Raw genomic sequence first — 12,492 nt, 5'->3', positions numbered from 1 at the left:
CCTGCGCAACCTGGAGTGCCGGGGCCCTCTACGGACGCCCGCGCCTGCGCAGGCCGCGCCGAGGCGTCTTCTTCAGTGCCTGATGCCCTGCACCTCCCGATCGCGGGTGGACATGGCCGCTGGCTTGGAGGAGTGGTTAGGCTTACAGGCTTTCGCGGCTGACCCCAGGTCCAAGGCCTCTGGATTACCTTGTCTAGTTTACTAAACCCTTGGACCACGATGCCCATAAGGAGCCATAGACATAATGACACTTTCAAGATTCTGGATCCTACTTATTCTTGAAGGCCTGAGTGCAGATGCTCTGAGGTGACTGATAATGAACTTGAGATTTCTTTCAAGAAGACGGTCACATCTAGAATGCATTGCGGCTAATTGTGTAAGAGGCAACTTTGACATCCCAGAATACACTACTGGCCAGGAGGTGCTCAGAAGCCCCGAGGATCTTGTCAAGGCGGTGATTGCACTTAAACTTCTTTGGGACACTGCTGAGTTCAGTCTGTTTATCAAGCGCATACTGTTTACTGGACAAAAATGTTCTAGGCATCTCATGTGCCATCGAGGGACTTGCAGGCTAATAGTCCCCTACTTTCCAGCTCTCGCTATGAAGCCTGGCCCTTGTGCAAACTGGTTAACAAAAACTAGACCTTTAGCCCATGGAGACCCAACCATCAGTTCCTAGACCATTGTGCGGCCTTGGCATAGCCAAACAAAAGACTAGACTTAATTGAGTCTTGGAAATCCAGTACAGACTTGACAGCTGAGGGCAGTGCACTTAAGTAGAAGGGAAGAAGAGACACAGGGCTAAACTCTCCTTATTACCATGACCCCCATTCCATCTCCAGCCCAGTCTTCCCTCTACAGTTCAGAGTTTGGAGAGATAGGGACAAAATATAATGTAAGGCAAAAGAAAATCAAGGAGGAGAAGGGGGGGGAGCAGTTCTATTCTTTCTGTGAAAGGTGTTAAATTCTTTGTACTTCTAGAGAAAGAAAAACTACTCCTGATCCCAGGATCTGATATGAATGTTTCAATTCCTAATCTAAGACTAAGGAAATTTTTCCCTCATTTTGGAAAGAAGCAAGAATAAGCTCTACAGTAAAGTTTGAGAATGCTGAAAATGGAGTGTCACTAACATTACTAATTACAAATTACTAATTAAAAATGCAGGGGCACCTGGGTGGCTCAGTTGTTAAGCGTCTGCCTTCGGCTCAGGTCATGATCCCCGGGTCCTGGGATCAAGCCCGGCATCGGGCTCTTTGCTCAGTGGGAAGCCTGCTTCTCCCTCTCCCTCTACCACTCCCCCTGCTTGTGTTCCCTCTCTAGATGTGTCTCTTTCTGTCAAATAAATAAATAAATAAAAATCTTTTTAAAAAATGCATATAGGGGCGCCAGGGTAGTACAGTCAATTAAGCATCTGACTCTTGGTTTTGGCTCAGGTGGTGAGCTCAGGATTGTGAGATCGAGCCCCACATGGGGCTTCACGCTCAGCAGAGTCAGCTTGAGATTCTCTTCCCTCTCCCTCTGCTCCTCCTGCTCGTTCTCCTCTCTCTTTCTCTCTCTCTCTAAAAGAAATAAATTTGGGGTGCCTGGGTGGCTCAGTTGGTTAAGCATCTGCCTTTGGCTCCAGTCATGATCCCAGGGTGCTGGGATCAAGTCCCACATCGGGCTCCCTGCTCAGCGGAGTCTGCTTCTCCCTCTGTCTGCCGCTCCCCCTGCTTGTGCTCTCTCTGTGTCAAATAAATAATATTTTTTTTAAAGTTTAAAAAAAGAAATCTTTTTAAAAATGCATATAATGGAATTCTCAAGTCCCTAAGAAATGAAGGGTTAGACCCTGTAGCACCTAGGAACCTGAGGATATTTTACTCATCAGATGCATGTGACTTTTATGTAGACAGCTATATGTCGCTGTGGAAAAACAGTATATAGATTAGCATAATTCAGTCCCTAGAGAAGCAAATCTACCCAAAAGTGCATGCCTCATGTCTGAACTGCCCCCCACCTCTTTACGTATATGGAGTAAAATACAACTGCTGACAGAGTAGGGTGGTGGGGCCTAGGACCAAAACCAGAAGCTAGCTCCTGACTTGGGAGAGTTGTCATTAGTTGCAAAAGTATTACCCTTTGGAACAAGAGCACATTTAGCACCACAGAGAAAGGAGGAAGAATTAATATTGACACTATGTTCTGATGAATGGATGTGTAAAATAAAAAGGTCAAAGCTGACCCTGAAGCTTCTGGGAACCATATTTTCCTAATTCTACCACCACATGAAGTCCTCTGCTGGAATCTACATGATGATGACATACTTTCTTTTTTTTTTTTAAGTTTATTTATTTATTTAAGGAATCTCTATACCCAGTGTAGGACTCGAAGTCACAACCCCAAGATCAAGAGTTGCACATTCCTCTAACCGAGCCAGCTAGGTGCCCCAACAGCATATCTCGTTATATTTGAACCGTAAGGGTCTCCTGAAGCATTTCCCTACTTGAATTTCTCTTTTTATATAGATTTATTTTTTTAAGATTTTATTTATTTATCTGAGAGAGAGAGAATGAGAGATAGAGAGCACGAGAGGGAAGAGGGTCAGAGGGAGAAGCAGACTCCCTGCTGAGCAGAGAACCTGATGTGGGACTCGATCCCAGGACTCCAGGATCATGACCTGAGCCGAAGGCAGTCATTTAACCAACTGAGCCACCCAGGCGCCCTATATAGATTTATTTTTAAGCTTATTTATTTGTTTGTTTGTTGGTTTGTTTATTTTTAAGTAATCTTTACACCCAATGTGGGGCTCAAACTCACAACCCTAAGATCAAGAGTCCTATGCTCTCCCAACTGAGCCAGCCAGGCAAACCAACCTACTTCAATTTCTTACCAAGGGCAGAATAGCAGATTTTTTTTTCTGCCAAGTATCATTATATCCAATGATAATCATTCTGAGAACTACCTCTACTCCATTTTCAGACCCTGTGATTTGGATGAGGTCACCCCAGGCATGGAGCACATAACCCAGACCCAAGTGATTCAGCACGTAACATTCTCTAAGCTACAGTGATTGTCAGGAATAGGCGTGTAACCCAGTCAGAGCCTAAATGCACATGGTGAACTTTCCTTCAGGGGAAATCTGTTGGCTCTTTCTGACTAAAACTGGATGTGAGGAGATGTAAAATCCTGGAGATGCTGCACCATGTTGACACCACAAAGGTAGAGCCAATCTATCTATAGAAATATCATTTATTCATTCAATGAGCAAATATTTATTGAGTACCCATTATGTGTTAGACACTGTTGTAGGTATAGGAGATACAGCAGTGAACAATATATATTGTCTTTGTCCTCATAGAACTTACAGTCTAGTAAGGGACATATAATAATAACAACAAACACTTGAATAACATTTACTATGTGTCAAGAACTGTTCTAAGTCCTTTATACATATCAGTTCTTTTAATCATCACAACAACCCTATCCCTATTTTATAAAGAAATTGAAGGAGAGAGAAGTTGCTTGTCCTGGTCACGCAGTAAATAATGGAGCTGAAAATCAACGCAGTATATCTGGCTCAATAATCTTTGTGCTCAATCATATATTATAAACTGCCTTATCATAGGAGGGGGAATAAAGGGTCCTCAGAGAGAAGTTAATCAGTCATGGAAGGAACGACCGAAGGAGATACCTGGAAGTGAGAAAGAATACCGGGCAACTGGGAGACTGAAAAAAATTCAGTTAAGCTGAAAAAGAGGAATGACAAGAGATGAGACTAGTGGAGGCGTCTGGCTGGCTCAGTCCAAAGAGCTCCATGTTGCGTGTAGAGATTACTAAAAATAGATAAATAAACTAAAAACAAACAAACAAAGAGAGATGAGTCTGGCAAAGTAAGCCAGGGCCACATTAGTTTATACTTTATTCTCAGGGCAGTGAAGCAAGGGAGTGACTTGTTCAGATGGAGGCCATGAGGGCTTGGTAAGACTGTGAAGACTCTTGATGATGCTCCTATAGCATTTCAGGCACTGCAATAGGATTATTGCAGGTAGTGATAAATGCTGTGAGGAAATGATATTTAAGTTGATACCTGAATAGGGAGCAGAAACCAAATCTAGAAGAACATAGAAGGCAGGAGTAGCAGATATAAAGGCCTTGAGGCAGAAATGAGCTTGGCATATTCAAGAGATGGAAAGAGGGATGTCTGGGTGGCTCATTTGGTCAGGCATCTGCTTTTGGCTCAGGGTCCTGGGATCAAGTCCCACATTGGGCTCCTTACGCAGCAGGGAGTCTGCTTCTCCCTCTGCCTGTCACTCCCCCTGCTTGTGCTCGCTTTCTCTCTCACACACACAAATAAAGTCTTTTTTTTTTTTTTTTAAGAGAGAGATGGAAAGAAAGTTAGTGTGCTGGAAGCCTTGGGAGTAGAAGCAGGGCTCAAGGACATTGGGTTAATCTAGCTGTCAGAAAAAGCCTTTGAAGAGTTTTAATCACATCCTTCCATTTTTATCCCTTTAATCTCTAGAACCCATCTCTGTCTCTCCACCATCTTCACTACTATTTTAGTGAGGAACATACAGTGACACCCAATTGGAAAAGGACTTCCAGATCAGGGAAGTTTTGGATTTTTGCTTTTCAAATGGAAGAGATTAAGCATTTTTTTTTAATTTTTAAAAAGATTTATTTATTGGGCGCCTGGGTGGCTCAGTTGGTTAAGCGACTGCCTTCGGCTCAGGTCATGATCCTGGAGTCCCGGGATCGGGTCCCGCATCGGGCTCCCTGCTCAGCGGGGAGTCTGCTTCTCCCTCTGACCCTCTCAAGTAAATAAATAAAATCTTTAAAAAAAAAAGATTTATTTATTTGAGAGAGAGAGCACGCAAGCAGGAGGGACAGAGGGAGAGAAATTCAAGCAGACTATGAGCTGAGCACGGAGCCCAAGGCAGGGCTCAATCCCAGAACACCATTATCATGACCTGAGCCGAAATCAAGGGTCTAATGCTTAACTGACGCCCCTAAGCATCCTTTTTTTTTTTTTTTTAAGATTTTATTTATTTAAGGGACGCCTGGGTGGCTCAGTCAGTTAAACATCTGCCTTCAGCTCAGGTCCTGATCCCAGGGTTCTGGGATCGAGTCCCACATTGGGCTCCTTGCCCAGCGGGGACCCTGCTTCTCCCTCTGCCTGCCGCTCCCCCTGCTTGTGCTCTCGCTCTCTGACAAATAAATAAAATCTTTAAAAAGAGAGAGAGAGAGAGTGCGAAGGGGGGGCGTGGAGGGGCAGAGGGAGAGAGAGAAGCAGACTCCCCACTGAGCAGGGAGCCAGAGGCGGGGCTCAATTCCAGGACCCTGGGATCATGACCTGAGCCGAAGGCATACACTTAACCTACTGAGCTACCCAGGCATCCCGAGATCAAGCATTTTTAAAATAAATGCTGATGAGAGGAATATAATACAGAGAGAAATTGTCTATATAGAAAAGAAAGATTAAAACAATTAGCTTTAAGATAAGGACATTTATTGAGAGCCTCCATTGTTCTAAATCATCCATTGTTCTAAATCCTAGATTCAAATGAACACATGATATTAGGTAGATGTGTTTATTATTTTCTTCATTTTACAGATGACAAAACTGACATTTGGAGAGTTGAAATAACTTGTCCAAACTCGCACAGCTAATAAGTAGCAAGTTAACATATGAACCCATGCAGTCTATTTCATTTGATTAGCCTCTCCTAATCTCACAAAATGCATTTCCCCACAATATCCTTGAAGGAAAATCTGGAGGAAAGAAGAGAATTAACAAAGCACTTTGACACATTTCCTCTAAGTTTTTGTGTCATCCCAGGGATTGTCCCAAGGTGTTATTTGTTGCCAATGCTGTAGTACTTAGTTTGTGTTCCTTGGGTGATTTTGCATTTATTTAATTAAGCTCTTCAACCACCATTTAATCTGAAATTGCCCTTCATCCTAATTACAGTTGAAATGGCATTTCACCTTAGTGTCCATGGAAGAAGATTCGTATTTTTCTGATTACCAGCTGCCCTGTATTAAGTGGTATTTTGTTCTTTGGGCACCCATATGCCCAAAAAACATCCAGAATATCATGTTCCAGAAAGGTTGTTTCCTCTGCTCATAGAGCAGGCAGCCTGAAAACTAGAGCCTGGCGCCATTTGCAAACCATCAGTGCATTTAGCGGCCAGTCTCTGTCAATCCTGTGTCACTCAGAGCTACTCTGGACACTTAGCCTCCGCTCCCACAAGAGCAGCCCAGCCAGTTGGTTCCCACCATCCTCCCAACAATTCTGCTCTCTCTGTCCTATATCATCAATTTTCTCCTCTCCACCTGGTCACTGCCACGAGCAAACAAAAATCTCTGATCTTTAAAAAGAAAAAATCTTTTCTTAACCCGACCTCTCTCCCCCTCTTCTGTTACCACTCCCTTTTGCTCTGCTCCCCTGGAAAGATATATATATATATATTTTTTTTTTTTCCTGGCTTCCCTCAATTACATCTCTTCTCATTCGCTCTTTTTTAAAGATTTTATTTATTTGACAGAGAGAGAGAGCACAAGCAGGGGGAGCAGCAGGCAGAGGGAGAAGGAAAAGGAGGCTCCCCGCTGAGCAGGGAGCAAGACAGGGGGCTCGATCCCAGGACCCCAGGATCATGACCTGAGCCGATGGCAGACGCTTAACTGACTGGGCCACACAGGAGCCCCTCTCTCTCTTTTTAAGTAAGCTCTATGCCCAACCCAAGGTAGGGCTCAAACTCACAAGCCTGAGATCAGGTGCCACATATTCTACGGACTGAGCCAGCCTGGTGCCCCATCTCTCATTCTCTCTTAAACTCAATCCATGTAGGTTTTCACCTGGACCGTGCTACCTGAACTGTTCCTGTCAGGTCACGAACATCTCTCTCTCTCTCATCTCTCTCTCTCTCTCTCACACACACGCGCGCGCGCATGGCCTCCAGGACACAAGTCCTGTGAAAGAGATTTTTGTCCACTTTCTTTTTTTTGGTTTGGTTTGTTTTTAAGATTTTATTTATTTATTCAGGAGAGACAGAGGCAGAGGGAGAAGCAGGCTCCCCACGGAGCAGAGAGCCCAATGCGGGACTCGATCCCAGGACCCTGGGATCACGACCTGAGCCGAAGGCGTCTAGACACTTAACCGACTGAGCCACCCCTGCGTTCCCCCATTTTCTTAATTCATGTATCCCCGCACCTGGACATGGCCTGTACATAGCATATGAATAAATCCCCATCCCTCCAATCCTCGCAACATTTCTCTCTCAATTTCAAGAGTTTGACTGAGAGGCTTCAAAGAATGACTAAGGCTTCAGGCCGCAAAACGACTTATATCAAGTTCCTCAGGCCGCTAAGGCAATCTGGGGGATTGTAGGTGACTACGCAGCGTCTTCCTCTTTACAGACCCTCTGGTTTTTCTTCAGAAAGGAACGGCCTCGAGCGCCTGGGTGGCTCGGTTGGTTAAGCGACTGCCTTCGGCTCAGGTCATGATCCTGGAGTCCTGGGATCGAGTCCCGCATCGGGCTCCCTGCTCAGCGGGGAGTCGGCTTCTCCCTCTGACCCTCTCGTGCTCTCTGTCTCTCATTCTCTCTCTCAAATAAATAAAATCTTAAAAAAAAAAAAAAGAAAGAAAGGAAGTGGCCTCAGGGAGGAGATAGTAACGGAGGTTCATAGATGGGAAATCGGGTCGGCAGCTCTTCGGGAACACCGACCCGGGGAGTACTCCCTACAGGAGGCTCGTATGAAGCAATGATGCAGACTGTCGGAGAACGCTGCGGACCGCTGGGCCAAGCCAGGGGGATACTGGGAGAGAACCTGCAAGCCTGAAACCAGGGAGAACCAAAAAGCACCCGTTCTGGCTCTCACGACCTTTCCTCCTTAGATGCGTCAGTTTCCCCAGCTGGGAGAAGTCAGAAACTGAGAAAGATTTCTGCCGCTTGGCCTCACGGGAGATGTAGTCTCTCAGAAGCCTGGGCTAGAAGGACCTTTTACAAAACTTTGGCAGGAGAAGAAGAAAACAGGATGTGTATGGGAGTCCAAAACGATCATCATGTCCACGCAAACTCTAAATACACATTTTCCTTTTCCTTAGCCTCGGTCAGTCTCCAGAGCAGGGTCCCCTCCGTCACACCTCCAACATCCCGTGTATCTCCGCACTCTGGGCCAATCTAGCTTTCTCCTGCTCGCTCGCTTTTCCACCGCTCTATCCAATCGTAGGTGAGTTCCTGGTCAGTTCCCGGAGTGCCTTGCGGCTGTAATGGCTGCCCCCAGCCGGCGCGCGGCTGCGCTTCTTGGGGCGGTGTTAGGGGTCCGGCAGTTGGGCCCAGATGCCGTGAGGGAGTGGGGGGCCCGGCTCTCCTCGCTCTTTGACTGTCAGCGGAGGTGCGTGTCCTGTTTCGCGGGCTCCGCTTTCTCTGGTCCCCGCCTAGCCTCTGCCTCTCGCCGTTATGGGCAGAGCTCAGCCTTGGACCGCTTCCTTGGACTCTCTGAGCCAGACAGTTCGTTGACTTCTCACCCTCCCGGCGTGTCCATGCACAGAGGTAAAGGGCCCGGATAGGCTTGTCCCGGATTGTCACGGTTTTAGCAGTGAAAGTTCCGGGTCGGGGAAACTCCTCAGTCTCTGGGGATATCATCATTGTTCCTATATTGTGGAAAACGATCTTGAGGCCTCGATAGAGAGGCGAGCCTTGAAGGATCTCACAGGAAAGAGATACCAGGTTTTAAGAGTTGGGAGCCAGAGGGAACCGATATGGTCACAATCAGAGACGCTCACAAAGAGCAAGAGATTAAGGGCCACAAGCAAGGCCGAATTGTGGCTCTCTGCCCCGAGATGGGAAGCAAACTTGGTCCCATAAGTGCCCCATCTACTTGTCAAGAGACTGAGTTACACCTGGGAAATAGCACCCTCTGTTCTTCAAGTAGCTAGACTACACTCCGGTAGGGAGACTGCACCCAAAAACTGGTCATTGTAATGCAGTTTTATAAGAAACTAATACTTACAAATACTGAGAAACCTTGTAAAGTCTTCATAACACCCTTAGTAGGGTGAGATTGTCCGAGCTGGAGGGATTTCTGGCATTATCTGACCTAGCTGTACTTTCACACACGTACATATATTTATCAGGCACAGTACAATTCCACACAGTAATTGAGTATCGTGTAACCGCCAGGCATTGTGTTGATTGTTTCTACAAAATTGCCAATTGTCAAAAGAAGGTTTTTTTTTTAAGATTTATTTATTTATTTATTTGAAAGAGAGAGAGAGAGCACATGAGGGGGGAGGGTCAGAGGGAGAAGCCGACTCCCTGCTGAGCAGGGAGCCCGATGCGGGACTTGATCCCAGGACTCCAGGATCATGACTCGAGCCGAAGGCAGTCGCTTAACCAACTGAGCCACCCAGGTGCCCCGTCAAAAGAAGGTTTTAAGTAGGTATTGTTAATACTATCTCCATTTTACATGTGAGAAAACTGAGGAGCTTAGAGAAGTTAGAGAATTTGATACAATCATATAAACAAATTAATGGACAAGCTAAGTCTCAAAGCCAGGTCTCAGCTTCAACCTGGTCCACTAATCTTGTATTCCCTACTTCCTTTGTGGGTGGGTAGGACTGAGTACCTGACAAGGGATCCAGATTGCACTACCTCTCACTCCCCTCCTGCCCCCACACACAGATGAGCAGGATCTCCTCTTGGTCCATCGTCCCGACATGCCTGAGAACTCCAGGGTCCTACGAGTGGTCCTCCTGGGTGCCCCGAATGCAGGGAAGTCAACACTCTCCAACCAGCTGCTGGGTCGGAAAGTATGCTGCATCCTTGACACTCCCCCCGCCTCCCTTATCTCTTACTTTTTTCTCTTTCTTCATGAATTGTCCTGCAGTGATCTGGGATCTCAGTTGGGACTTCTTTGTTTTTGGCAGGTCTTCCCTGTCTCCAAGAAGGTGCACACCACTCGCTGCCAAGCTCTGGGGGTCATCACAGAGAAAGAGGCCCAGGTGGTGGGTACCTGCAAAGGAAGTCCAGGAAACTGGACAGCGGGTGAACTTAAGAGGGTCTCCCTTACAGTTAGACCTGAAGAAAATGTTAAATTCACTTTTCTGAGGGAAGGGGGTCTCCTCTTTCGTTAGGCCTAGTGCAGTTCTCTCTACTTCCCCCCTCTGGCATCTAGTCAGAAAGATCTCCTTCCCTCTTAAATCCTTCCTAATCTTCCATGTATTTACAGTCATCATCTTTTTCTTGGATCCTATCTAGAATTAAAACAGCTGGAGGGTAAAAATCTAAAGTCATCCTGGCCTAGAGTGGGTGCAGGCTTCTGACATCAATGGTGGCCTTTCTCTCACTCGCCAGTTATAATCGTTCCATCTGGGGGGGTGGGCATCTCTCTTTCCTGATTTTAGATTCTACTTGACACACCTGGCCTCATCAGCCCTGTTAAACAGAAAAGGTAATAGCTGTGGAAACAGGTTTGTAGAGGGAAAGGTGTTGAGGAGAAGGTGAGGAGATTCCATCATAGGGGCTGGAAAACCCCCTTATCATACCCTATCCCTCATTAGGAGTATACCAGTCATAAGACCCTTCCTGACCTAAGTTTGTCCCTCAGGCACCATCTGGAGCTTTCTTTGTTGGAAGATCCATGGAAGAGCATGGAATCTGCTGATCTGGGTTAGACTCATAATGGGAATCTGAAGCCCAATTTACATGGTCATGACCTCTTGTTCCTGGTAGTTTGGGGGATGGGGGTTGGCCCAGAGCCCATATCATGGACATTTTGGGGCGGGTGGGGAGAGAGTGGTCATATATTTGTCCTGCTGCCCACCCTGTCACCTTCTAGTTGTGGTCCTTGTGGATGTCTCAGACAAGTGGACTCGGAACCAGCTCAGGCCCCAGGTGCTCCAGTGCCTGACCCAGTTCTCCCAAGTCCCTAGCATCCTTGTCATGAACAAGGTGAGCACCACCTACCTGAAGAAGGGGTCTACTTTCCTCCATGGTGCCCATCTCACTGACCACACACACTCTGCCTGTCCTCCATGCCCAGGTAGATTGCCTGAAGCAGAAGTCTGTTCTCCTGGAGCTCACAGCAGCCCTTACTGAAGGTGTGGTCAATGGCAAGAAGCTCAAGATGCGGCAGGCCCTTCGCTCACAGCCTGGCACTCCTTGCCCTAGCCCAGCAGCTAAGGGCCCAAAAACAGGGTCTGTGGGAGGCCCTCAGAGGATTGGCTGGCCCCACTTCCAGGAGATCTTCATGTTGTCAGCCCTAAGCCAGGAGGATGTGAAAACACTAAAGGTCAGTTAGCCTTGGCCATAGCCTGGCCTCTGATTTCTGCCATGTGAAGACAAGCCTCAGAGTCCCTCCTGGTAGTGAGAATGAGTAGGTAAGTCTTGGTTGGGACTGAGCTGCCCATCTACCCCGCTCTGTACCCACAGCATTACCTCCTGGCACAGGCCCGGCCAGGACCCTGGGAATTCCACAGTGGAGTCCTCACTAGCCAGACGCCTGAGGAGATCTGTGCCAATGTCATCCGAGAGAAGCTCCTAGAACACCTGCCCCAGGAGATGCCCTATAGTGTGCAGCAGGTGCGGGCACAATGAAGGAATCTGGGGGCTCTTCACCATGCACACACCCAAGACAGAACACCTGGGGCCCGGAGAGGTAGGGATATGGGTCTGTCTGACTAATCATGAGGTCTCCCTGTGCAGAGGACAGTGATGTGGGAGGAAGGGCCAAGCGGGGAGCTGGTGATCGAACAGAAGCTTCTGGTGCCCAAAGAATCTCATGTGGTAAGCCGGGTTAGGCTTGGAGAAAGAACCAGGGCATTAGGCAGGGGTTCTTCCTCCGCTGCTTGGGAGCCCTGAGAGCAGGCTTGTGTCTCTCTCTCTCTCTCTCTCTCTCACACCCCACCCTCAGAGGATCCTGATTGGTCCAAAGGGGCACTTGATCTCCCAGATTGCACAGGAGGTGGGCCGCCACCTCATGGACATCTTCCTCTGCGATGTTCGGCTCCGCCTCTCTGTGAGGCTTCTCAAGTGACCACCCTCTGCTGCCTCGCCTAGGGTGTCTCAGCCAGAGCTGCTGGCAGGCCCACTGACCAGGACGGCCCCTGCCCAAGGACAGGGACTGGTGAGAGGCGTGGGCACTGCCTGCCTGGCTGACTGACTGACGGCTGGCTTGGCCTTACTGAGTCTGCCTAGCCCCTGCCTGACCACGTCTGTTGGAGGAAGGAACTTATCTTAGCTCAGTTCCCAGCTCACTCCTCTGCCTGGGGTCCCAGCTGCTTAGGTCTAGAAGTTGGCTCTTTGGTAGGAACAATGCCACCCCACTTCTGGCTGGCAGCGAACCCCGAGTTCCTCCCTGAGTTGCCAGTTTTAGCAGAGAGGGCTTTTTCCTATCCACTCAGTTCCTCTACCTTAAAGCCACGCGTAAGAACCTGTGGGTCCTAAGTGAGATAGTGCCGCTCACTCCATCTGTCTCCCCAGTCTTGGATGATAATAAAATTAAAAAACAAG

At 47.7% G+C, this 12,492-nt stretch overlaps 1 protein-coding gene across 3 annotated transcripts; it reads left to right on the top strand.

The window, feature by feature from the left end:
- The first annotated feature begins 8,236 nt into the window (after positions 1-8,236).
- On the top strand, positions 8,237-12,492 carry ERAL1 (Era like 12S mitochondrial rRNA chaperone 1). Of its 3 annotated transcripts, XM_027625984.1 has the most exons (10): positions 8,237-8,532; positions 9,664-9,791; positions 9,909-9,986; positions 10,386-10,432; positions 10,589-10,650; positions 10,820-10,932; positions 11,024-11,272; positions 11,413-11,562; positions 11,686-11,766; positions 11,894-12,492. In XM_027625984.1, exons 1-10 carry the CDS (start codon positions 8,250-8,252, stop codon positions 12,014-12,016), a joined length of 1,314 nt encoding a protein of 437 aa, XP_027481785.1. In that variant the 5' UTR covers positions 8,237-8,249; the 3' UTR covers positions 12,017-12,492. The 3 variants fall into 3 exon arrangements, 2 of the variants coding, with proteins under 2 accessions (XP_027481785.1, XP_027481786.1); XR_003525306.1 differs by lacking the exon at positions 11,686-11,766 and having other exon boundaries at positions 11,413-11,638; XM_027625985.1 differs by lacking the exon at positions 11,686-11,766.

This window comes from Zalophus californianus, chromosome 16 (assembly GCF_009762305.2).
Source record: "Zalophus californianus isolate mZalCal1 chromosome 16, mZalCal1.pri.v2, whole genome shotgun sequence".
NCBI classification, from domain to species: domain Eukaryota; kingdom Metazoa; phylum Chordata; class Mammalia; order Carnivora; family Otariidae; genus Zalophus; species Zalophus californianus.
Note: the sequence above shows the minus strand (reverse complement) of the source record. Positions and strands in the feature narration are given on the sequence as shown.

Excerpts from the sequence above, each read along its gene's own strand:
- ERAL1 (XM_027625984.1), top strand. The coding sequence starts at position 8,250 with ATGGCTGCCCCCAGCCGGCGCGCGGCTGCGCTTCTTGGGGCGGTGTTA. Across the intron at positions 8,533-9,663 it reads CGGCGTGTCCATGCACAGAG|ATGAGCAGGATCTCCTCTTG; the intron begins GTAAAGGGCCCG and ends CCCCACACACAG. Across the intron at positions 10,433-10,588 it reads AGCCCTGTTAAACAGAAAAG|GCACCATCTGGAGCTTTCTT; the intron begins GTAATAGCTGTG and ends TTTGTCCCTCAG.